Here is a 26887-nt window from a genome sequence, read left to right on the forward strand (position 1 = left end):
GGTCATAATAAATACTTTTATGATACATGTTTGTTTTTATTAGATTATTATGGAAGCGACCAAATGCATTATGCATATGATTGATTATGTTCGGACTTTTCTTTCTTTATTAAAAAAAATCAATCGTAAAATATATATATATAGTTAATCCGTATATCGCATAGTATAAATAAATCTATGTAAACATTAGACACAAGATCGAAGCTAAAGTAGAGAATAGCAATGCATATAAATATCCAAGTTCCACAATATTCACAAATGATCGATGCAGTCAATCCGAATTCCCAACATGAAGCATATATACTAGGAAAGTAGGAATACAAAAGTATAAAGCTATACTACCAAAAAGACGAAAAGAGTAAAGTAATAATGTTGATGATACTGCTGGCCATATATACTAGGTTAGTGTTTGTGAGGAGCAGGTTCCGCTATATGTTGCCCATATTAATAGCTAGCTTGGCCAGCAACACAATGCGGATTCATATGAAGCAAGCTATGATCCCTCGTTATGCAGAAAGTGTTACACCGAGTGCACTGATAGAAAACTGCGAAAAAAATTATACATAGTCATACACAACAATTAATAGTGAGAAATCAAAAGTTAATCTTTTGGTAATTTCGGTGACAACGAACAAAAGCAATCCGTATATAAAAAGCTATTAATTATTCGTATAATCGTTTCCACAAGTAATGTAGTAGATGTGACGATATTCACCACTAGTCCCATCTTCAAAGCAAACGGGACAAATATCAACCGCATCACTTCCACCATTCGGCACGCCATCTTTGATCGTGGTAGCCTCTTGCAAAGTTGCACCATTATCGACCGAACATGAAACCACCTCTGTGGCCACTTCCTCCCCTTCATAAACATGTCTTCCCTCGTCCTCATCTTTGTCACTAAAATCTATTTGGATGCTCAATCTAAACTTGCCTAGTGCTGATGTGATTCTATCAAGTATTTCTGAAACGAGTGCAAGGAATACAATAATGATAACACCGGATATAATGATATCGAACTTATCCATAGTTTAAGTTTGGTATTATTTTTTTTTTTATTATCATTGGAGCACTTTAAGAAGGTCTATTTATATACCCCTAGAATGTACTTAGCAACAAGAGTTTGATCACGGAAGTAGTGAATATTTGATTGCACGGATATATATATATATTTGAGTTTTACGATATTTATTTTGGATATACAGTTGGACTTAAACGATTAATGTTTATCATCTTATCTAAATCATATTCAAAATTACTATAATATCAGATATAAGGTTTTCTCTTGGGTTTGAAACGACGTCTGGTTAGACACCTACCATACCAAATTGGTTATGTTATTATAATGATAATAATGATTACTATATAAAAGATCTTAACGAAGTTTTGCTTATAACACAACAATCATTTCTTAATGATGCTACCATGCTCAACAACATCCGGATGATCTTGGTGTCCCAAAGCCAAAATCTTTAGGTCCAAAGGCGGATCTATGTTGTGATAAAGTGTGTACAAGGACACGCCTACATATTGGAACTAGATTAATACCCGTTCGGTGACCGGATAAAAAGATAACTTGATATATGCATCATACTTTGCAAAAAAAATACGTCAAATTATTAGAAAATGTATTGTGAAAGAGAGAAAAAAAACATATATTATAATTGTAAAGATTGTTCTATTGATATTTTTATGAGTCTTATGATAGTAGTATTTTTTTTTTGGTATGTTTATTGATATATAAAGTTTAATATGATAGATTGAATATAAAGTTCAGATAAAATTTTACACACGTGTAATTTTGGGTATATCATGTTAAAGTTGTCAATAGTCAATCTAACCCTATACTCAATTTGAAGAAAAACAGTTTTAGGTCAAGTATCTCAACCTGCCAACCCAACAACTTTATTTTTTTCAGGTTAATTCGGGTTGGGTCCTTTGGTTGTCAGGTCTACCTAGTGGTGTACAAAAACGGTTTTTTACTCAATTCGACCCGGTTTTTTGGTCAATGAGGCCAAAACCAGATTTGACCCAACCCAACCCGGTTTGATACCGGTTTTGGTCAAACTTTGACTGGGTATTGACCAGGTTTTACCAATTCTTTTTACCAAAACTCGTGCCGAACCCGATTTCAACCCGATATAAAAACGAAAACCCAAACCGGTTAGTAACCGTCGGGTTGGGTCAGACCCGGTTGTTGACCAGTTTTGGGTTCAGGTTCGGGTTTCAACCCGGTTTTTTGTACACCTCTAGGTCCAGCTCCCAACCTGAAATATTTTTATATTAATTTGTTTATAATTAATACTGATCCGTTTGACAAAAAACCATACATTTGACATTTCAACCCGTCAACCAATTTATTTAGAAAACAACTAATTTGACTAAATTGATCCAATAACAACCCATTTAACCTAATAACCCACAAACCTACAGGTTGACGCAAGTTGGGTCTTGGTTGTAATTTATGATATGAAACTTTAGTGGGTCTGATTAAGGTTAAAGATTTATAACCCGTCATCCCAATTGGGGTGTATCTAACTGACAAACGTATATATCATATATAAAACTTCTATGAATCTTTATGTAGGCTAAAAAAACTCTTATTGTTAAAAAAATTTAATTATAAATTTGAGAAAAATTATACACTATAAATAGTTATAATTCTTGCATGAAAAATAATGGTGGAGTACATAATCCCTCTTCTTTTAAACGAACTTTAAAAAATCACATGTTTAAAAATATATAGTAATAATGTTGATAAGCTGCTATTTCTCATTATGTTTCACAATTGTGTTCTAGTTATATAGACTGCAGTCAATTTACCAACCCATATATTAATTTGGTTTTTATTATGTTCAAATTAAATTAAAAATAAATAAAAACTATTATATTCCGTATTTTTTTAAAATAATTTGTTTGTATCTAGTATTAAGCATCTTCTTTAAATTCCAAATATAATTACTAATATATTTGTTTTATATTTAACTTTACTAATGAAAAGATTCTTTTTAAATAAATTTTAAATCATTTCCAAAAATAGACTCAACCAATCAAAACACAAGAAAATAAAACCATCAGCCAATAAGAAGCTAGAGAATTCAATCTTTTTTTCTCTCAGTTCTACCGGCAATATATATATATATATATATATATATATATATATATATATATAATTATTAATTTTTAATTTAAAACATTAGTTATATATAGGATGGGAAAGAAATTAATGACTAACTTAAATATTTTCTTAAACCAACTTCGAAAACTATCGAAAATAAATATCGTTTTCTATCTTATGTGAAATTCTATACCACTTTCTGACTTATACGGGAATTTGAGGAAACTTTCTTGTTTCCAACTCACGGATAAAAGGAACTGCTCGCCGCCGTCTTTCATGGGATTTGTACCATAATATCTCGGTGAAATGGTTAAGATGTAGACATATTTTACCCCTATCTAGATAGAGAGTTTGCTGCAGGTTCTACCTAAATGGTAGAAAAAGACTTTCGACCTTTTCATAATATGAGAATCGAACATTTGATTTCTTTCTCGAAATATCAAAATGTTACCATTCATTCAAACCAAATTGTTTTATAACACAGGTGTTCCTATGTTATAACATAGGTGTTCAAACCAAATTGTTTTATAACATTTGATTTCTTTCTCAGTAACCTCTGTAGAGGTTTTGGCCGGAGTAGAGGGAGGCCAAAATCGAGGGGGAAGGTTACTTTTGGCTGCCCCAAATTGCTTTACCTGTTGGAGGACATGACCGATGAAAGTTTATTAAAGGACTAGGACTAGTTTAGGGGTTTGGGTGCTTGGAAGAGGACACGATTAGTCTAAGTTAATGTCTAGCTAGGCAGCTAAGTTAGCGTGTAAAGGACTATGTGTATAGGTTACCTTTGTCGTGTTGGAGCGTTTTTGCGAGTAGACTAGGATTAGTTTGGACTAGTGGCCTAGGGTACTTTGCTACGTAGGTTGTTTAGAAATATTTTAATCCCCTTAGTCTTTAGTCAATTCTTGCGTATAGGTTTGGTTGTTATGGCGGTTTACATCCCTCTTGTTTGAGCCCCTTGCTAAAGACTTTGTTTATTATGTTCCTACATTTTATGCTGTTATTTGCGTATTATGGTTGCTAGATCTTATGTACTATGCTAAGGTATTTTTTAGTCCGTACATTTGCTACTCTTCCCTAATCTTCAGGTAGCCATATCCAGCGGACACAGCTGACAGGTATATCGTCTTAGCATTTTCTCGACAGACAGGTATAAACACTTTACCCTTGTACGACTTTTACATATTCTTGCCCGGAGGTCCTTATGGAAGCAGTCTTTCTAGAGGTAAGACTGTTTACAGCTCACCTCCCCCATACCCCGCTCAGAGATTGGGTACAGTTGTTGTTTGGTTACTAACTCACGGATGATTTGGAAAATGTTATATAACATAGGGGATTGAATGTGTACAAGTGAAATAAACCAATGGTCAAAACTAGCATCAGATTCTTTCCTCTAAAATGGTGTTGCTCCTCACCACACCAATCAGAATCGGTGAAAAAATCTCCGGTGCTACCAATAATGGCGAAATCGATATCCTACATCACTGGATCTGAGCTCTTGTCTCTTAAAGAACGCGCTAATGTCGCCATTGTTGACGTCAGGTAATTAATTCATCTCCCGATTTTATTTTTATTATTATACCCCCGTTTTCCTTGACTTTGTATGCATATATAAAACATATAATAATATAATATAAATATAACAACAGGGACGATGAAAGGAGCTACGACGGACATATAGCTGGATCACTTCACTTTGCTAGTGACTCGTTCCAGGATAGGATCCCTAATCTTGTTCAGGCTGCTAAAGGCAAAGATACCCTTGTTTTTCACTGTGCCCTTAGTCAGGCATGTCTTTTTTTTTTTTTTTACATTTATATATACTTATGTTTTTTTCTTTACCCACAATACTTAGGATTAGATTTAGGGTTTTAGGTCCTTTTTTTTTCATACCATTGAAACCAGTACTATTTTATGCTCCTTGTATCCCATATTGTGTTTTAAGTTCTCAAGCACTTGATTAAACTCCTTATCATCATTTTATCTGAATATAATCGGTTGTTGGGTTCGTTAAAGTGTATACCAAAAATCAACCATGAGGTTATGGATTCAAGTCTCGCTTAAACACTATTGGTGTCTATAATAGGCAGTTAAGACTGCAATTCTTTGTCATCTAATATGTCTACAATTGGTGTCTAAATTCTAAAATCAACCATATTGTTAAGTATAGTAATTATGTTATTTGTTTCAGGTTCGTGGACCCAAATGTGCACGCAGATTTGCAGATTATCTAGCTGGAGCGAAGGAAGATGTAGGAATCAAGAGTATAATGGTGCTTGAACGCGGTTATAATGGTTGGGAAGCTTCTGGCAAACCTGTTTGTCGCTGCACTGGAACTACTTGCAAAGGTGGATGCTAAATCAAGAGGCTTTCTTGTTATTATATGACATACATATACTATTATTATATTATCATCTGCTGCCCTGCTACAAGTTTCTGTCGGGTTGGTTACTTGACTGAACCCGACACTTATTTCTTTTGTATAATCCTACACATTGAATGGTTATGAACCCATTTAACTGGAAACGTATAAGGATGCATTTGAAGTCATTATATGATTGTATCGTTAATGTTTAAATATGCTCGTGCCCAGTCAAACTACAAAGTGAGAAACACAAAGTCATCCATTTAAATGTTTTCTGTTTAGGATTGTTTGTGGGATTTTCTTTAAAATGTGCTTAGGAAAGTTGCCTATGATGATTGTAATCACCCAGATCTTGGTTTTTATCATTAAAATGTATAATGTGATAGTGAGTTTAACTCTAAATATAAAATATTAAGACATACCATTGTTGTATGACGTAAAGCAATTAAAACCCATAAAGTCAATGGGTTGATGGTCAATGAGTAAGGTATTTGATTTTGAAGGATTCATCGTGGTTCGAGTAATACTATCTATGTTTGTGAGTGAGAGTGGATTATTGGAGTATCAAAAAATCATATATTACAACCTAGGATTATTGGAGTATTCAAAAACAAATCTTTTTTTTTTTTTTCTTATTCTTGACTTTTTTTTTTTTTTTTTGGCAAAATATGCATATAATTTGTATTCAAAATTTTGAATTTCAATATTAATAAATATTAAAGAACGTACAACTTAGGGGGTATGTGTTTGGCATTACCTTTTCAAAATAAAATTTGCAATTTTAAAACTGCGAAAAAACTTCAAAACCAAAAACACATACTAGTACGACTGTACGAGTACATTTTTTAGCCAAACATTTTTTTCTGATTATACGTGTCTTGAAACGGCAATCTCTCTATGAAAACACAAATCATTACCTTTTTAATCAAACAACTTATTCTGATTAGATGTGTTTTTCTAAAGCACTAATCAAATAGCTTCTCCAAAACATTCCAAACCCCCTTTTAATTAAATACATAAAAACCCAAAAATCAATCAAATGTTATTTTAGAACTTATACCATTCTACAGAACGAGAAAAGAATGCTCATTCTAGTGGTAACATTCATTTGACCTATACATTAACCGCTTATGAGAGATAAAATTATAAAGAAATTAGATGCACATAAATATAAAGATTTGATTGAATACAACAATAGACTACAAAAACCTTTTTATAATTCAAATAAATACAACTCTATATACGCAGAAGATGATGATGTTGCATAATTGTACTACATAGCCTTTTTCTACGTCTTGGATCTAACTCAACAAATGACTTGTGCGACGCATCTTCAAGATCAAAACCAGCGTGAAATTCCATTTAAGCGTAGTAGACCATGGGCCTCTTACATGTCAACTTATACAATATTACATGCAAATCACAGAATGGTCACGATCATCTTCACCCTCCATGATTGATTGCAATCAAGTTTTCCATTAAACTGACACTATATTTGCTGTGTGCAATCGCATGATCTTTTGATGGCCTGGGAACCATGATACAACAAAGCTCGGGTCTTTTTTAGTGCATATAAGGTTCGCGTGATCAAGAAAATGTGGCTAGACTACCAAAACTAGTCGACATAATTTGAGCATGAAATTGCCTGCGAAGAGGATTGAGCAAATCAGAAACATATCATTGACTGTGGTACAGCTATAAGGATCTGGAAACAAATACAAAATTCCACTCTTTAACTGTATAAAGGATTCTTAGCTATAAACTCAAATTTATGGACATATTGTTGACAAATAAACAAGATGCTTGTGGCGTTACTACTTACTACCTACAACTTTATTAAAGAAAGGAGAAAAGGGGGGGTGGGGGGGAAGGAATCATTGATCAAAATGGTAGATTACCACGCTTAGATTTGAAATTTTCTTTCTTAATTCTTAAATGTTTTTTATCGATATATAGACCTAATGTTCTTGTGAAAGAGGTAGAAAAATGGCTGGTTGGGTAACTAGAACTGGGTCCAGGTAGGGATGGCAACAGGCTGGGTATGGATCGGGTTTTAGTAATCCCAGACCCGGACTTGATTAAAAATGCCCGTCCCAAACCCGGGGCCGAAGAGTCCCCATATACTTACTGACCGTTGGGTAACGGGTTTCCCCACGGGTAATTGGGGACCCGTTAATTTATATACGTATAATATATCTGTACGTATAGTCAGTACCTCTAACTTCCGTAGTAATGGTTACAAGAACTTTAATCTGTTTGATTGACTAAACTTATAGTTACAAGACTCAATTGTGATATGCGAAAATGTTACTGATGCTCCAATTAAACGTTATTTAGGACAGTACCATATAGTGGCCCTTTCATTCAATCATGTTAATAATTTCCAAAAGTATAAATATTTGTGATTAACTCTTAAAATATTAATTAGGATTTCATATATTTAAATACCTATTGGAAATACAAATATCAATATTATTATAATGTAATACATACGGATCGGGTATACAGGTTCGGGCCGGCTTTCAAGTATGCGGGCCGGGTATGCAGGTTGGACCCCGCCTAAAACTGTCAGGTTTCGGATTTCTCCATTGGGTACGGATTTTTTTGCCATCCCTAGGTCCAGGTCATAACTGTTGGATTTTAATGCAGGTAAAAAGAGATCATTTCAGGTTGGGTTGACCCACATATTTTTTTTGTCCAGCTTAAGTAACAATTAAATAGTGTAACAGATACAGTTATGAAACCCATTTAAACTGTTGGAAGGAAATATGACCTATTTCATGTTTAAATGGGTTGTGATCGCCACCTTTAAATGAGTACTGCCTAATGACAAGAAGTTCAATTCATTCAACTGAATTTCAAGACCTTCCCTATCTTTATGTAAACTTACGGTCACAAGTTTGCATTCTTTTTGCTTTTAGTAAATCCAACGATTTCTGATTCTTCGTTCTATATTTATGTGCAAATTTAAGTATTGTTGCCAGTAAGCAAACAGCTAACCTATAGGTATTTGAAGTTTATAAAAAGGCAGAAAAGAAAAGTATTATTTCAATAAAAATATGTAGCGAAATTGTAAATTTATCTTGGAATTAACTACTCTTTAGGGAAAGTATTACTGTACGGAAGAAAGTGACAATGCAAATATGTATTAAAAACATGTATATTGTTGTTGTTGTGCTTCAACCATGCAAGCAATTATCAAACATTACTTTTCTAGTCTCGCACATATATTGATGTGCGGTTTAAAAACTAAAAGCATAAGTGTTGGCATTAAGTGCACAACACCATAGATACTCAGGGTTCAGGTTTGGATTATATAGTCCTGAGGCTTCCACACCCAAAGTATTTTATGCAGTATATAGAAATGGCATCAAAATCACACTACTTTTGTTACTTTCACGTAATATAAAGCATATCATATTTTTTTCAACTAAAAATAAAACCAGTAAAAACAACCATTTAATTCCTGCTTAAGTATAACCATACCCAGTCCCACTGGTAAGCGACTAAGCGGGGTATGGGGCTGGTAAGATATTATTCCAAAAAGACCTTCAGCTTATAAAGTGTCATGCAAAGATTGTGCATAAAAGAAGAGTCTTTGAGATTCGAAATTATCATACTCAAGTGCCTAGCTTTGCTTAATGCTTCTTAGCACAGGTTGCAAATTTGACCCATTCACTTGTAAATGAGTCGATTTGGGTTATGTTTTAATCTTTGATGTGTAAAATGGATAAAAGAAAGGGTCAAAGAAAATGGGTCAAAGGGTCCAACGAATTGAAGTTGCCGAAAGTGTATTCTTAACGCATACAACGTCCAAAATCGTTTTATTAATCTTACAATTGTAGTGATATAACTAGATTTTAGTGCAGAAATTTATGATAACCATGTTTCAAAAGTTTTAATGTGCAATGATAATGAAAAAGCTAGTAAACGTCATTAGGTATCCAACTCGTTTTGTGATTGAGTGTAAAATAGGACCTCCAGGTATTTTCACCCTTAGAGAGAAGGTCTATAACACTAGGCCACCAGCCTTATGTTAAAGTCGTTAAATTTATTTATTATATTTGATAAATAACATAAATTAATGTGGTAAAGCAGTTTGAATAGCCTATGAATCGACATTCATGATCAATACATATAACGAGAATGATTAATCATAATGTAGTTAATGTATTTTAAAGTCTTTTTAACTGTGTTTTGAGATGTTTTGGAAGTTAAATGGTTATTTAAGGAAATATATCCTCATCATCACTCACCCCAACACTGACTGTTTTGACCAACTACCATTTTGGACTGACCCATTCCCTAACACGCCTTTTTTGCCATCTCTACTTCTTAGAACACTATATTTGAGGACAAGTAGACACTAACCATAAAAGACGGCAACCATCATAGAAAATGGCTGGCTATTAAAACCCGTGGCGTCTCCTGTTCAGCTTCGATTTCTTTTTTGGCCCCATCTCTAATTTCCTGAACCCTAGTGTCCCAAATTTTGTCAACTAGCTTCCAGGTATCATCACTAACAATCTGAGTCTGTAGAAAACAAAAATTCGGCCATTACAGCAAGAATACGCATAATTAAAGCTGAAATCATTTCTGCACTAACCTCCATTGGACGTGGGGATCCAAAAGTCACAAATCCAACATTGCCGGGTGCAAATGTAGCCCTACCTGGAAGTGAAGCACCGTGGATGCCCCATCTTCCGGCATATATCAGTGCAGCATATTCATCAATGGGGGGAACACTAGGCTGAACAATTAATACATGAAAAGATAACATGGCATAAGAGATAGGCAGTTTCGACCCATTTACTTCGAATTAAGTTAGCTAGGAACAAGTCGAATAGGTGGAAAGTCGGCTAACAAGATATTTAGAATTCATATAACCTCCTATGCATTATCAAAAGGTTAGATTTCATGTAATAATACAAATATTGTTTTAACCATTTGAGTATTGAAGAATATTTATATCCAGGGTCAACCAAGCCCAATATAACCCGGTTACTCGGTTAGACATGCAAAATATTACATGTTTTGACCGATTACCATTGATCTGACCAGTCTAATTTGCCAACTCTAGATTGCATGATATCATGTCATGTGCAACTGGAGCCAGTAGCTTATGAGGTAGATGTCTTACATGAATTGATAATTAGTCCAATTACATAGCATGATAATAAACATCTTATATAGTTAGATGCATGATACATCTTATTTTATGTATCTGAGATGGATATAACTATAGTCACAAAAGTACGAATTAAAATGTGTGACTATATGCATATAAATGTTATCAGGGCAGTATTTTGGATATAACCTGAGCTATCCGAGGTGTAGTTTTGAATATACTCCAAATTTCATCCGCTTCAATCTCACCCTTCTCAAGTAGAATATCTGAAGTCATATAGTAACAATATCTTATCACTTACTGTCCTTTTTGCTATATAAAGATGCAGCTCTAATGTTTTATGTTGTGACAATCATTCATGCATATTATTTATGTGTGCATGAGAGGTTTAAACTGCTAAGTTGCCATCTAGATTTTTTATTTTATTTTTTTATCAGCACAACCTACACTCCTTTCTAAACACCGTTGTCCCAAGTGGGACAAAAACCAACAACTACTTGGGGATACACGTTTGATACCCGCTAGGCCAGAGGCAATTGGTAAGTTAAAATCCAGAAACATTCATTCAATTATCAAGATTATGATTCTTTTCTATACAAACTGAGCACCCCAAACCTGTGATCTCTTCTACCGCAGAATAATACTCCCGTAAAACAGAATAACATTTTTCCATGGCAAACCGCATGTACTCATCCTTAAGTGCTTCAAGTTTGGCTGCAAGCTACAGTTAAAAAAAAAACCTATGAAACTTTAAATATGAATAAACCGGAGGTGAATCGATTAGCTACACTAATAACAAAAATAGCCAAAATGCAAGAACGTAACTGGCAAAAAGAAAATAAACCAAAACAAAATCTAAAAATGCAAGCTTAACCCCTGTGATTGGATAGAGACATTTACATTTGGTACTAAATCGTGCTGTTTCCGGTAGTATGCCTTCCCAAATGATGTCATTCCAGACTGGAGAATTAAGGACTCAGCAAGCATTGAAGCTTCTAATGTAGCCTTCGCAGATATCCAGCATAAATTGTCTAATCCAAACATCTCCTCTTCAATCACTCTGGCTATAGAGTAAGGTAAAGATTATAAAGAGATACCGAGATAGCATCCAAATAAACTGGTAAATGGCTAATCTAGAAGAATGGAGTTTAATATACATACGAGCACAAGCACGGACTATGGCATTTACATAATCTGCCTTCCTTTTGAAGACCCGTCCTGAAATCTCTACGTAGCGCATGTTGGATTGACTTTTAACAGAATTGATATCTGTCTGTAGATGTAAAATTTTCAGATTGTCAAGAAATAGGATCCAGAAACTTGCATTACCTTGGGGCATCTCCAATGTATGCACCAATTAGTGTATCAAATTTGGTGTAAAATGAGAATCTTTTTACACTAAATGTAGATTATAAATAACTAATAATAAATTAAGTTGGTAATTAAATGATATAACTACAGAAATGTAGAAATTAACTAAATGTTAAAGGAAAGTATAAACTTAGGAGTAAGTTACTAAAAAGAAATTTTTGACATTTGTTTGTTACTAAGTTAGATAGTTGACTTAAGCTAACAGAACTTAAATGCTATGGGTATTTTACATATTTTTAGACCTTGAAAAATTGAGAGATTAAACAAACGTAATACAATGTTTATAAGGGTTTATAGAAAAACAAAATAATGTAAGATGATAGAGAAGAAATTAATATTTGGTGTAACGTTTCATGTTGTACCAAATTTGGTGTAAAATTTCTAACAATTTAGTGTTGCACTAAAAGTTACACCAAAGTTGGTGACTTGGTTGGAGATGAAATTTTAACACCAAAACACGGTGTATACATTAGAGACGGTCTTAAAGGACATACTTTCGACCCATTTACTTATCAATGGGTTGCTTGGGTTGTTTTTAGTCTAAAGTAGATCAAATAAAATTTAGATGTAAAGAACTGGTCAAATAAGCAACATGCCACAGATTTAAAGCCTCCCAACGTGTATTCTTTTATGCATACAACCTCTTGGAGATCTAGCTAATTAAGACAAGCTTATTGTTTTATAAGCAAATAAACATATCCAACGATTGATTAACTATTACCAATAATGGACAAAAAGTGTTTTTGGGTTAACCCCTACTAATCACGTTTTGCTTCATTGTTACCGACCTGACAGCAAACCACCCTTGAAAACTTGGTTTACCCATAAAAAGAGACAAATAGTGAGGGGCAGAATAACTGGGGAATCTCTAAGAAATGTTTCTACTTTACGCCCATGAAAAGATAGTAAGGATCTGGAAAGTAGCATGCAAAAAATCTCTATATGATGGAACATATCTAATGATTCACTAGCTATAACCAAATATATGAGCAATAAAGTGTTTTGGGGTCAACCCCTACTAATCACGTTTTAATTCCTTATTACCAACCTCACAACAAACCACCCTTGAAACCTTACTTTACCCATAAAGCCAGATGACTAGTGAGGAACAAAATAACTGAGGGAAATTCTGAGGAATATTTCTACTTTACCCCCATGAAAGGACGGTGGGGATCTGGAAAGTAGGATGCAAGAACAGAGACAGCTGCTTCTCTATATGCCAGCCTCAGTTTTAGCTCTTCAGGGACTTCACTTCTATCTTCTTGACCTGTTTCAAACGTTCCTTTTTGCTGCCATTCAGACACATAAACAAATTTAGTACAAGAAATAAAGACATGTTAGCCGAATGCTAAATTTATGTGCTTCATAAGTTTTAGCATGTACCCTTTTCAAGGCCTCGAGAAGTTCTTCTCGTCCTATATAATCCAAGTCCTTTCTGGCAGTCAAAATACCAGCTTCATTCCTGTTTACCAAGTTGTTAGCTTCAATCTTAGAAAAACTGGAACAAACTAAAACATTAGAGGTGACATCTCGACCTATTAAGTTATAAAGGCTAGATCATAGTTATGTTTTTATCTCTAATGGCTAAGACCGTTAAACTTGAGGAATTAACTTAAAAGGTAACACGTCAAATGGATTAGATGAGTCACATTTTCGATATAACTTTATTAAATTATTTTCTTCTTAGATTACTGTTGTAATGATATAGCTAGTGTTAGCTTATTTGACACACATATAAAAGTAACTCCCAATGCCGTCTTCCACGGGTTTTGGGTATAGCTAGTGTTAGCTTATTTGACACACATATAAAAGAAACTCCCAATGCCGTCTTCCACGGGTTTTGGGTCCCAATACCGTCTTCGATGGTGTATGGGGGAGATTAATATGTAGACAACCTTACCGCTGCCAAAGGTAATGAGGCTGCTTACAGTAACTACCAAAGGTAGAAAAGGACCTCCAGCCTTGTTGGGCATGAGAATCGAACCCATGAACTCTGTTTCCAGAGGCAAGGGCTCCAACCACTGATCCAACCCAGTTGGTTTTGATCTATTTTTGGAAACCCAAATGTTTATCAACCCACTCAACCCTTTCCATCCCATGTTAACCTGTCACCCAACCCGCCCATTTTCCACATCTATAGATACGTAATAAAATTACAGTATATTCTGCAGCTCTGCTCCTGTAAAATCTTCTGTTTTCTCTGCAATTTCCAGCAATAAGTTTTCCTTCTCTTCCTCAGAACGAAAATATTTGTTTTTTGCATGAACCTGTTATATCATACCTCAGATAAGCCTAACAATAAATTGTAATGAACTAATGAAGCTGGATACTGAAGAGTGAAAACCAAAATCTTTAGGGAAGGTACCTTCAATATAGCAAATCTACCATCTTTAGAGGGCAAACCAACCCTTATTATCTTATCGAAACGGCCTTTTCTCAAAAGAGCAGGATCAAGAATATCCAGCCTGTTGGTTGCTCCAATAACTAGCACCTGTGTAGGCAAGGTTAGCTTGTCCGTGGCCTCTAACTCTTTGTATGAACTATAATGGAAATAAAATCAATACCTGAGATGTTGACTCTTTGAAACCATCCATTTCTGTTAATATTTGAAGCAGACCCTGTTCCCTCTCTGCACCACCCTATTAAGTAATAAGCATAGACGAGTGACATAGTCAAAAGATGGTGTGGAGCAGATATGGGTGGCTTTGTACCCATGTGGCTATGTATATATGTATGCATGTATAACTATGTGCATATACATATGTGCATGTGTGTGTGTGTGTGTTTGCCGGTCATTTATACACCAAACAAAGAAGTTACATTCATACCAATAACCAAATTGTAAATATCTCCTGATACTTCTGTATGAATAAATAGTTAACTCCAAAAGCAAAGAGACATAATAAATTATATATTATCTATCAATGTCCATGGCACACATAAATTTTATTTACCTGCAGTCATCTTATTACAATTTACATCTCATATGGGTGATAAACTAAACATTATATCTATTTATCTCCAAGGCACACATAGACTTTACTTATTTGCTGCCATCTTATAAATTACAGTAAATCCTCTCATATGGGTAGCAAGCTAAAATCCAATGCTACTTAAGATTAAAAAATAATTTAAAAAAAAAAATAATAACAATCACATTCATAAACCAAATTGATATTCTTGTCTATCAACAATAAAACTGGTAATCTATGTCATGGCAGCAACTTCTTTTTCTATCATAAGGCTTTAACGACAATCTTTCAACAGTCAGTGTTGCGTAAAAGTGATCTAGTGTCAAAAGATAACAACCAGTAATTAGATTATTAGAAGAGACAAAAGCAAATTGAAATCCGCATTTATCAAAAATCTGCTTACGTTAATCTTAATTAATTTTAGTATGGCAATGTAAGGTGTTCAAACATTTCAATGATGAAAGAAGCTTTTGTCACCGTACCCCGCCAATGTCCGGGCCACCACGTTTGCTGCCAATAGCATCTATCTCGTCAATAAAAATAATAGAAGGAGCAAATGTTCTTGAACTAGCAAAAAGATCCTTCACACGAGACGCCGCAACCCCAACAAACATCTGCATACAATTTCAACTTATAGGCTTGTAGCCATGATCCTGCTATTTTTACTGGAAAAAATTTTCCAACCCAATTACTTATGAATATGTTATTCGGGTTAGGTTTTATCACCATTGGGTTAGATATATGATAAAACAAACTAAATTAACAAAGATAAATGTATTTTAAGTCAGATGGGTTATAAGTCACCCGAAAATGTCTAAAGCATCCCAAATAATAATATTAATTAATTAAATTATAATTACAAAAATACAGATTTTATATGTCTTTATTGAAAAAAAAAAGAACCAAGAAGTATTACTAAGTTAACAAAACCTTTCCTATTTCAACCTGTTAGCCAATCTGCCCAATTTTTCCAAATTCACTTGCAAGTTTAATAAAAACAAAGATATAATAAAAAGATAAAGGTTTTGACCTCAACAAAATCAGTGCCATTGGCTGCAAAGAAAGGAAGACCTGCTTCACCAGCTATAGCTTTTGCTAGTAGAGTTTTACCAGTTCCAGGAGGACCATGAAGTAGGACACCCTTAGGACAGTATATGCCTTTATTTTGGAATTCTTCATCATTCTTTAGTATTCTAACAATCTCTTGTAATTCCCTCTTTATATATTCTTGTCCTGCAAAATCATCAAAGGAGACACCAGTTGTCTCTTCTGCTGATATAAATTTAGCTCTGCAAAGTGATGCAAGAAAACTATGAAAAACCGTTTCTAGAGATCAATTCTAAAATGTGGATATGAATGAATTTGAGTTGTTTCATCTCAAAAGAGTCGACTAAAATAGCTAACAGGAAACAGGTCAAAAGGGTCAAAGCCTCAAAGGTCACCTGACGTTTAATATTCAGAGTAATATCAAGCACCTGTAGCAAAGTTTCCATCAAATATACGATTTGCATACAACTTTCTATGTTGTTTTAATCAACGATTTAGACTTAGACTATTGTTATACATAATAAATAATGCTTTTTATAACCATAATTAGCCAACAGTAAGTAATAGTGTGCGGCTCAACCTGAGGCGATGCTTTTTGACCCGTTATTCAACCCCACCTATCTTGACACCTCCACATAACAGGTTGGACATGGAAAAGCCACCTCTTTAAGAATACATCTCTATTTTAAATGCACAGTATTTTAATTGTTTTATATCAAAGCTTTAGATTTTTGTGGTAAAAGATTGTTTTTGTAACCATAATTACTTGACTGTTAATAATTGTTTGTGGCTCAACCATAATTAGCTTATGTTGCTGCCTTCGCATTAAAGAGTGGACTTAAGAAGGCCGCCTCTTTAAAAGTACAAAATTAACTGCATAATGAAAGTTGAGCCTGAATCCCAATGTGCATGGTAGAAGACTCTCGCCTAATGAAAGTTGAGCCTGAATCAAACAAGGGTTGGTTTCATCATAATTGATGCATAATGAAGTATATTTACTTACCGACTCTCGCCTAATGATCCAAGTGTCTGGTTCTTGATCGGCTGTCTTATCTGTTTAGGGGGGCTTCCCAAATCACAAGGTATTAACTTTGCATAGATTGGCCTCATCATATTATCAATCCATACGTACAATCCTATAGCAAGAGCAAGTCGCATTGACCACACAACAATTGTGGCGACACTCGAGTAGACCTCTGCAGGAACTGTATTCGCATTAATGACATCAACATTCACGAGTTGTTGATGCAACTTTTGCCAAACATCATTCCAGCTGTCAACAGGCATACGGTCAACGACATGCCTCTTGAAAATAACATCTTTCTTTGACTCACTTGTCGAGTCTCCATCCTTATCATACGGTAGAATCACTGTAAGAAAACCAAAGATTTAGGAAGGATTTAAAAAAGTACTAACATCGTGGCATTCTAACAAACCTTGCATTTTAACATTAGTGTTAAGGAAATACAGTGATATAAACACAAAACTAAGTAGTTGACACATGTATACAATAAAATCCAGTAATTCTACGAGCCAAACTGGGTTTCTTTAAACATGTATATGAAATATCTTGTGCAAATAATGAAATCCCACATTGCATATGAGATATGACACATGCCAATATAAACTTGCAATGTAGACTTGTATAAGCTATTGGCAGATGACAGAATTAATTTAATAGTGATATAAAAAAGTAGAGATGAACAAGGAGGTGGAGAGGTAATAACCTGAGACGGTCTGGCCGTAATTGGAATACTCCATGAACTGAACATTATTGGAATTGAGAAGGCTAAGGAAATCACTGTAGTGAATTTTGTGAGAATGATGTGGATCCCATTGAGTTCCCTTTAGTTTATTCTGGAGGGTTAATAAAGTTCGGCTCCAATTAGAAGCCAAGATGAGCTGCCTTTCTAACTGAGTGTTTGCTTTTCGGTCAAGCTCCTCCAGTTCATTTATTCGCCGTTTCTCGGTGTCCTTGAGCTTCTGAAAAATAAACAAGCAAGCAAATTAGATGATGACATTGGAGTATCAATCAACCCTTGAAATAATAACCTCAACTAGCTGTAAAGTGTCTGAATCGTCATTTTGATTCTGAATAGAAGAAGACGACGCCTTCCTAATTTGAAGAAGGGCAGGATTGAGATGATGATGATGAAGGAAAGACGGGAATTTAGTACTAGTGAAGAAAAAGGGAGATAATGTTGGTGGTTGTTTGACTACTAGGGTTTTACTACTACAGAGTGGGTGGGATGATGATAATAAACACGCCATTTCCATTGCCAATCAAATCAAATCAAATCAAATGTTGGAGCTTGTTCCAGACGGACAACACAAAACATGAAATGGGCGGCCGGGGCAAGGTAGTAGTTTTTACTTTGGACCGGTTTTCCGGGAGTGATGCCTGACGAGGGAGGGAAAGAGGGGTGTTCATTATCCAAATCACTTTTTGTCTGCAGGTAGCGGCCCGGCCCAACCCAACCAAATTATATAAGCCCGAACTCGTGTTCTTTTAAAAAGTGTATGAATTATAAGAGTCTTCAACAACATTATCAAGTCCCTACATAGACAAAGTATGAAGGTGGTAAGATGTATATATTTTTTATTTTATTTTATTTAAAGGTAATTAAAAAGCTTGTTTCCATAAAAACCTCCAGTTAAACGAGAAGGTAATAGTAGATTGTAAGAGGTCAATAATTAGACCTGACGGCCTATCATCACATGGCTACGTTAAATATAGATTGAAGTAGCAGATACATTAAGAATTATAAGAGTCATGATATTAAATTTTTTTTATCTATCATATTTTTACTCCTAAACTCTGACATATTTTTGTTATGAAACTCAAAACTCTAAAAAAACTCCCTATTAATTCATCCTAACATGTGAGGGATGCGATATTTGAACCCAACTGAACTTTCTCAAAGTCAAAACACCTTATTAATTTGACATCTGATATTTTAAATCAATTACTTGATAACAATATTTTATATTTCTAACTTATAATTTGATATTAATTATTATTTATTTATCTATTAATATAATAAAATGTGGTTGAAGTTCAAACTAGATCTTTGATAGATTCGTTTGTGAATTGTTATACATATTTCTAACTATTAAACTACCATCGGAGAGACTAAATGTATGTGATAAACCATGTTCAAAATTTCTTTTCTATTAACACAAATATTAAATAGTACATGAATAATATATAGTCAATCCGTATATCGTACGAACATTAATATTAGTAAATATATAATATACTTTTATAATGTATCCAAATATTTATTGTAAAATTTTATTTTATTATATTTTGTTTTATATTAATATGCAAGTATTTATTGTAAAATATATAACTGTAGTTATATATTAAGTTAAAACTAGATGAATACCCGCGCAATGCGTCGGTGTAGGCGGCGGCGTGTCGGTGGTGGTGGTGGCGACTTGTGGTGATAACTACGGCGAGTAAGATAGATAATTGATGTAAAATAATTTATGTGATTTAAAGAGTTAATGAAGGTAACTTAGTAAATTAAAGATGTATGCTATAATTATTTTAAGAAATTAAGAGATTCTAAAAATAGAATACCTAGTTTGTATTATAATGAAGTATAGATATAAATATAGATATAGAAATATATAAATATTATATATAAGATCAAATTATAAATAATTATGCTTAAGTAAAAATTTATTTTTTGACATGACTCGCTTCGACTCAAACTGAGTTACACCACAAAACACGAGTCTTGCTATAAGTACGTAGCAAGGTCGAATTATCCATCGAGTCGTCTCAATTTCATTTTGTTTTGATTAGACTTGTGCGAGTTTGATCACTATGATTATCATGATCAATTATTCTGAAAAGTGACATCCATTATCTAAATTTGAATATTTGAAAGAACTTTATATTCAAATCATGGATTCAGATTCGAATATTTAAACACATCTATCTACAACAAATTTGTGTCGGGTTCCCTTGAATAAACTCGGTGCTTATTTCTTTTGTATAATGCTACATATTAAATGGTTATGAACCCATTTATTTCGAAACAAATAACGATGCATAGGAAGTCATTATATGATTGTGTCTGTGATCAAATCAAACTACAAGGTGAAAAACAAAGTCATCCAATCCAATATTTTATATTTGCGATTGGCCTGTAAAAAGATTGTTCGTGGGATTATCCTAATTCCTAACATATGTGCTTAACTGCTTATGAGAGATCTAGTGTTTGTATCTACCTCCATCTCAGTAGTTTATTTAAAATGTGTGAAAAGTTGAATTGCTTGATGCTAGTGAGATTTTGGTGTAATTTATTTATTTTTAACCATTCTTATGGCTTTAATGGATACGAGTATCAGTCATCAAATCAAAAATAGGTTTTTTTACTTGTTTAAGTTCGTAGTTGTAACTTTTTTGGGATATAAAGTTTGTTTAATATAGAAGGATATTTGCATAATAAAGTGATGGTGGTTATAACTGTTGATGATAACGACATTAAATGGTAACTAATTGATGTAAAAAAACGGTAGACATATATTTTAGATATAAGGATTTGAACGTGTAAATTAATTCATCAACTACGGAATATTAATATTGGCACATTGGGGTGTAAAATTATTATAAACTAGTATAGTTGCACAACAATATAAAATTTTAACATGGGAGGTGTAGAATTATGATAAAGTAGTATAAATAACTAATAGATTTAGTAGTGTACTAGTGTAACATGTAAAAGATTTTAAATTATTTTCTATCTTTTGTTTACATGTAAGGGTAATTTGTCTAAAAGGAAAGAAAATAAAAAAAAAAAAGCATTTAACTTTCTTTTTTAACAGGTAGAAGTGTTACATTAGTTTCACGATAATAAACTGAAGCACTAATCAATTTGAAACAATTATCTTTATTTTTACTTTACTCCTATATAATGGAGGAAGCCTTTATTTTACAACTTGGAACTATTTAAATTACCCATATTTTTTATTCACTAATTTAAACATCTCTACCTAATATACCTATAATACCTTTAAATCTCAACCACTCATTTTTTCTCTCTCCTCAAATCTCTATCACTCATTTTTTTCTCTATTGCATAAATCATTAGATTCCTCAAATTCATTCAAATCTTTTATCTCAAAAACCGTATATCGATAAATTATAAAAATTGTATGGGTGTTTTTAAAATTTCATTCTCTTTCATTAGGTCATCTCCAATGTTAAGGACGCTATCATATCCTTACAAATCCTTCAAATCTTATAATTTTATCTCCAACCATACAAACATCCTTACATGTCCTTACATATTCTTTTAGTTCCAACTGAAAACAAATGTATATTAAGTAAAAACAAGTAAGGACATGCCCTTAGGTAAGAGCTTCACAAAATCCTTACTTTTGGACAAGCTTCAACGGCAAAGGATATCCAATGGCACCTAAGGACGCCTCCATTAGAGATAACTTTAGAGATGTCATTCGATATACTTTCGACGAATTTTTAAATTCGCGGGAGGAGCCTGCACGGCTAAGACATTTGGCTATCACACTCTATGACTTATCACCTTCTATGACCTATCATCTCCGCCATCTCACCGCTGTATTGTACGGGCACTATGCTAGTATATATTAATGACTACCACAGCTAAGACAAAAAAATAATATTTAAATATAATCTCAGCCATTAAAATTAATCATTGGATTCATCTCAGCCACTTAAATTAAAACAGGTCTCCATCCCTTTTTCTTCCACCAACGCTGTCAAAGTGTCAATTAAGGGTAAGGTAACTAATCTATTCTAATTAAATCTCTTAATTTGACAATTAAATTATTAATTAGTTATTGTTTCATTTGTGTTTGGATAATAATTACAGATGGTGCTACACACCATTGAATTTTAAGAAAATTAGAGACTAAGAATAAGTAGGTTGATATATCTTTTTTTTTTTCTTTGTCTGATCATGGACCTATCTGTACGGCTGTAAAATAGTATTTATCTTTGATCTTTAATTGTTTACTATTATTTTGTCTTTCTGAAGCTAACGACATTTGCTGCAAGTGTTAGAGAGTTGGGATTAAGTGGATTGAGCGAATGAGCGTTGATTCGTTGAACGATGTTGAAGGTATAAATATTGATGAAAAGAAGTTGTGTTCTGTAAGCAGTTCTACTGTTTGTAAATATAGGTCTCTTTTGTTATACATAGTCATCATCTCTATCATTTTTTGCTTATTATAATGTAATCTTAAGTTTTCAATCTTGGGACCTTTCTTTCTCAATTATAATGTAATCTTAAGTTTTCAATCAGAATAATGTATGTTTTTATGATGCACTCCAGATGTTTGATAAAGCTCCTCAACTAATCTTTCCATCTACTTCAACGATACAGGCGAAACATCGCTATATATAACAAACTTTAAACATGTTGGTTTGTTTATTTTCTTATATTAGGAATTTTCTTGCTAAGAATCGCTCTTATGATATGTTGGTATTGTTTTAATCTGTTTTTGCACATTCCTTTCATATCTTATTGTTTTTAATACTTTCTTTCTTCGATGTTGTTTTTGGCAATATATATATATATATATGTTTTGTTATGTGTTGGTAGCTTGATTCGTTCATTGCACCTCATCCTCTAGAAAAACATGCATCATATAGATTCGTTCATTGCACCCCATCTTCTAGAAAAACATGCATCATATAGATTCATTCATTGCACCTCATTTTCTTGCTAAGAATCGCTCTTATGATATGATGTTTTTTTGGAATACTAACAATAGCTGATTTGCCATTGTGGTTTTACAATGCATAGCTTACACTCGACCACTCGCTCCCACTTTTTTAAAAGAAAGGAAATCGATCGGAATGTAATTGGCTATTCACCGTCTTAAAGTTTTTGCTAGACGTGGTATATTGGGTGGGACGTCTGGGTTGGGTAATAAGTGATGAATATGATTAAAAAACTATAGTGGCTAAATAAGCCTGCACTTTTAAAGAGTATAGTTCAAGAATCCACTTCTCGGAATTTAGCCGGGGTAATCCTTTTTACCTAAAAAAAGAATCTACTTCTCGGTCTAAATATAATATAGTGGCCAGTATCATGCAATAGGTACCAGACACATAAAACATTCTATGTTTGCATCGGTATGTATTTGTTCAGGTGCATTGTTCAAATTTCCAATACCTTTTATTTTTATAAAAGGCACTGACATCTTCAATCACTATAAAAATACAATACTCTAAAAACTGCCCATAATTGATCTTGATTAGTGGTAATTTTGTAGGTTAAGTTGAGGGCACGACCCACCCCTAGATCAGTTCTTTTGCTTTCCAAAGTTTAGAAATATTCATAACGTTATAACTATGGAAGTTTAGTGTCTACTGATATAAGTAATTAAGTATGCTGTCTTTTCTTTTCTTTTCCCGTTTACTTTGTAGTTTGACTATTTAAGGATCAAGGCACACAATAACAAGGACCATTTTTGTTTTTGACATAAAAAATTCAGCCCTTCTTTTTGGGGCATTATTATCTTTGCTTTTTTCGACTTAAATGGAAATTATTAAAAGGCGTCCCCAAGAAAGAAATTTATGAAGATAAAAGTCTTTAGGTATTCGCTGACATGGGGTACTTATGAAGTAAATAGATGTCACTTTGCTTATTTACATTTAAGTCGGTTTGTACAAGTTTCTAGGTCGACCTGTTTTGGCTAGAAGTGTCTAACTTTGAAAAAGTTGCCTTAGAGGTAGAGCTAATGTAGTCTAGGTTACATGCTATTAGTATTATTAATTACCTTCAAAAGTATTTTTTGCACTTCATTTGATTTTCATAGTTTTAATCAATATAAGAGACTAATTTCCAGATGGGTGACACCAAGTAATTGAAGCGGGTTCAAGGAGTAGAACCTTTACTCTTGAAACTGTGGATCATGGATGATACAGTGATTTTTTTCATTAGTTTAACCGTATAATTATATATATAGTAATTATTTTTAATTTTGATCATTTTCCCATTGTGGTTATAATTTGCAGGTGTTGGTTTAAACAAGCCGAATACATGAGCATTTGACGTGGCACAGTTTAATGGCATTCTTTAAAAAAATGAAAGTAGTAAGCTCTTCACTTATGTTATCAAACACCTGTATATGCATGTTGTTAACTATTGCTTTCAGCTTATCATGGCTGAAAGCTAAATCTATTCATCTATATATGTTATAGCAACCTGAGGTTGTTGACAAGAATGATGACCTATAAATAGATTGTCAAAATGGGTAGGTTGGGTAATAGTTCACAGTTGGCGGCTTGGTCTATGCGAGTTAGCTGCCATTCCCACTGACTTCCAAGCTAGATCAGTAATCATTTTCATCAGCCTTGAATCGGAGAAACACCATGTAAACAGTTGCCATATTAGTTGGCTGTAGCCAATATTCGTATCTTGAATTCATTGGTTTCTACAGGCCAGGATGCCGAAAGAAGAGTCTAAAATAAGGAAAGCTGCATCAGGCACGAGGATCCCACGAGGAGATGCGTCAACATGCATGTTTTGTAAATGAATCGGCTTAGTGATGTTGCATTTATGCTTGGCAGTCCTTCAGGTCATCAGTGCATGCAAAGGGCTCAATGCTTGCCGTTATCAGGTGAGCACATCATTATTATTATGACACGTTAGTTGTTTGACACATATTTGGTTATTACATTGTTTCGAATTTGTTATTATACTTTTGCTTTGATGCTTGAAAATGATTGCCATGGGCTGAATGTAACTTCAACTATTGCCAACGAGTTGTTTAGTCAATATTAATGTTTTACTTTTACACTCCATTCTCGAGATTTTTTTAAAAGGAAAGAAAGTAAAAGATTGGATAGGAGAGTAAATGATAGAAAATTACATTAAAAAAAGACATTCTTGAGTTAAATAGAATTGATAAGAAAAGAAAAGATAAACATATATAATTTTACAATTATACCCTCATTATATCTATAATACTAATAAAAATTCATACACTTGAAAAAATAAACACCGATCCATTTTGTCTAACTAATATTAAAGATTGGATGAAATGATAAAATTGGTATTGAGAAAATTTCATCTCATAAAAAGAGATCCAAGCGGCCAGCAATCTTATCCATTGAATCATTGATTCCATCAATAATAATTAAATTAAAATAACTATTATCAGTATTATCTTTCAAAAAGATTAAAAAGCGTCACCACCTACTCTGCTCCTCCGCCTTTTGAATTCCACGGTTGTCCACAAAGAAAGCCAATCCCCTACCATGCTCAAGCAGTTGCAGCAGCAAGAAATTGAAAGGTTATATTAGTACTTTTTTTTTATGCAAACTTTTCCATCAAAATCAGGCTAAATTTGGCTGGAAAACTTTGGAACAAAAATCCTTTGAGTTTTCTTATCATTCCTTTTCTTTTCTTGGGTAAAAAAAACTCAAGAATGAAAAAGATAGCTATTTTCCTATCTTTTCTTTCCTTATCCCTCCCTAAAAAAATTCAAGAATGCAGTATTAACTTTTGATCCTATATGTGGACACGAGCAGTCTCATATGTGATATTGCAAGCACATGCTGTGTGGGTAAGCAGTTTTAATGGCCAAGAAATGTGTTTTTTACAATTATGACATCATCAATGTTTAATTTGATAAAATCGAGACTTATGATTGGTCAATAAACTATTCTGTCAATTGTCTTTTAGTATATATAAAAGTAGTAATAGTTTACCCATGTATACATGGGCTAAAATTTACTAAAGGGACTAATAAAAAGTGTGAAAAGGATTTGTAAAAGATAAAGGAAAAGTCTGGGAGTCGGTATTGGAGAATCTATTTGGGCTGGGCCCACTTAGATTCATGTTGGACCGGTATTAGCTGTCATTTAAGAATTTAACCATTGAGGTGATCTAGATTCTAGACTTTATAGCATTTTCTAAGTTAGTGACAATTTTATGATTCATCTGTACCTTTATAAAACTTGATAATTTCCCTAGAAAACTGAAAACCGAATAAATGAAGAAAATCAAACCATTAAAACTGAAAACCGAATTGAGTTTTTGTTTTCTAAAACTAAACGGATCAGTTTGTTTTCAGTTTCATATGAAAGAAATCGATTAAAAACTGAACCGGAGCTAATGTAAAGTATTATTTCATGAAACATAATACTGTTTATTATCATGGCATAAATGGTCTTACACGAGAATAGTATTATTTGATGAAACCTAGGACTTTTAGGAAAGAATACTTATCAAAACTACAAAACCATCTTTGGACCACAAGCTTAATCTATAGTTTATTTATTCATAATTATATTTGCATCGATGGTCCATGTTGCAACTTTCGATTTGTTTATTATCATTTGATGGGCATCGTTACCAAATCGTATGTATTTTAAATATTATGATAATTTTATTTTATTTACAATATTCGGATACCGTGAATCTGTAAAGATCAATTGTCGTTTTTTACTAGGTCGTTGTTAGTCCACTCTAAGACAAAAGTAATTTCCGTTAATTTTACTGACTTATGAAAAGCACATTATTATTGTTTTAGCAACTCATCTAGATAATGACTTTGATCTTTTGATTTTTGTTTTCAAGATTTTGAACCCGCTAAAATATCTTACTTGAATACTTGGTTAGTAATTTTTACATTAATAACTACATCGTTACAGTCACCATCACCGTCACCTCCGATGCATTGTGCGGGTACCCTTCTCGTAACGTATAAATTATTAATGTATGTAATATACTAATATGTAATATATTAATTATATTTTGAGGGCTATGTTATCATCTTCTTCAAATGTATACTACAAGCATATGATACAGTATTTTCAATCATATATAAATATAAGTGACCTCAATAATTGATATAAATGGAGGTAATGTAGTTATTAT

At 33.3% G+C, this 26887-nt stretch overlaps 2 protein-coding genes and 2 long non-coding RNA genes across 5 annotated transcripts; 3 read left to right on the top strand and 1 right to left on the bottom strand.

The window, feature by feature from the left end:
* Nucleotides 1-4497: 4497 nt before the first annotated feature.
* LOC122582906 (dual specificity phosphatase Cdc25) lies at nucleotides 4498-5668 on the top strand. The gene is made up of 3 exons (XM_043755339.1): nucleotides 4498-4657; nucleotides 4765-4903; nucleotides 5307-5668. The coding sequence occupies exons 1-3, from the start codon at nucleotides 4575-4577 to the stop codon at nucleotides 5472-5474; spliced, it is 390 nt and encodes a 129-aa protein (XP_043611274.1). The 5' UTR covers nucleotides 4498-4574; the 3' UTR covers nucleotides 5475-5668.
* A 950-nt stretch (nucleotides 5669-6618) lies between these two features.
* Nucleotides 6619-18438, bottom strand: LOC122578185 (probable inactive ATP-dependent zinc metalloprotease FTSHI 4, chloroplastic). The gene is made up of 17 exons (XM_043750094.1): nucleotides 18051-18438; nucleotides 17726-17981; nucleotides 17002-17368; nucleotides 15982-16240; nucleotides 15434-15565; nucleotides 14544-14618; nucleotides 14345-14470; nucleotides 14137-14246; nucleotides 13363-13441; nucleotides 13131-13268; nucleotides 11770-11881; nucleotides 11509-11672; nucleotides 11224-11329; nucleotides 10798-10874; nucleotides 10087-10230; nucleotides 9852-10013; nucleotides 6619-7125 (listed from the first exon to the last, which is right to left on the bottom strand). The coding sequence occupies exons 1-16, from the start codon at nucleotides 18273-18275 to the stop codon at nucleotides 9870-9872; spliced, it is 2514 nt and encodes an 837-aa protein (XP_043606029.1). The 5' UTR covers nucleotides 18276-18438; the 3' UTR covers nucleotides 6619-7125; nucleotides 9852-9869.
* Nucleotides 18439-21696: 3258 nt separating this feature from the next.
* On the top strand, nucleotides 21697-22321 carry LOC122585755. 2 transcript variants are annotated; one of them, XR_006321776.1, is made up of 2 exons: nucleotides 21697-21775; nucleotides 22031-22321. It is a non-coding gene; the product is annotated as an uncharacterized LOC122585755 (long non-coding RNA). The 2 variants fall into 2 exon arrangements; XR_006321777.1 differs by having other exon boundaries at nucleotides 21699-21770.
* Nucleotides 22322-23663: 1342 nt separating this feature from the next.
* LOC122585756 lies at nucleotides 23664-24765 on the top strand. Its single transcript, XR_006321778.1, has 3 exons — nucleotides 23664-23732; nucleotides 24019-24096; nucleotides 24444-24765. It is a non-coding gene; the product is annotated as an uncharacterized LOC122585756 (long non-coding RNA).
* The last annotated feature ends 2122 nt before the right edge of the window (nucleotides 24766-26887 follow it).

The sequence above is a fragment of the Erigeron canadensis genome, chromosome 1, assembly GCF_010389155.1.
Source record: "Erigeron canadensis isolate Cc75 chromosome 1, C_canadensis_v1, whole genome shotgun sequence".
Taxonomy (NCBI): Eukaryota; Viridiplantae; Streptophyta; class Magnoliopsida; order Asterales; family Asteraceae; genus Erigeron; species Erigeron canadensis.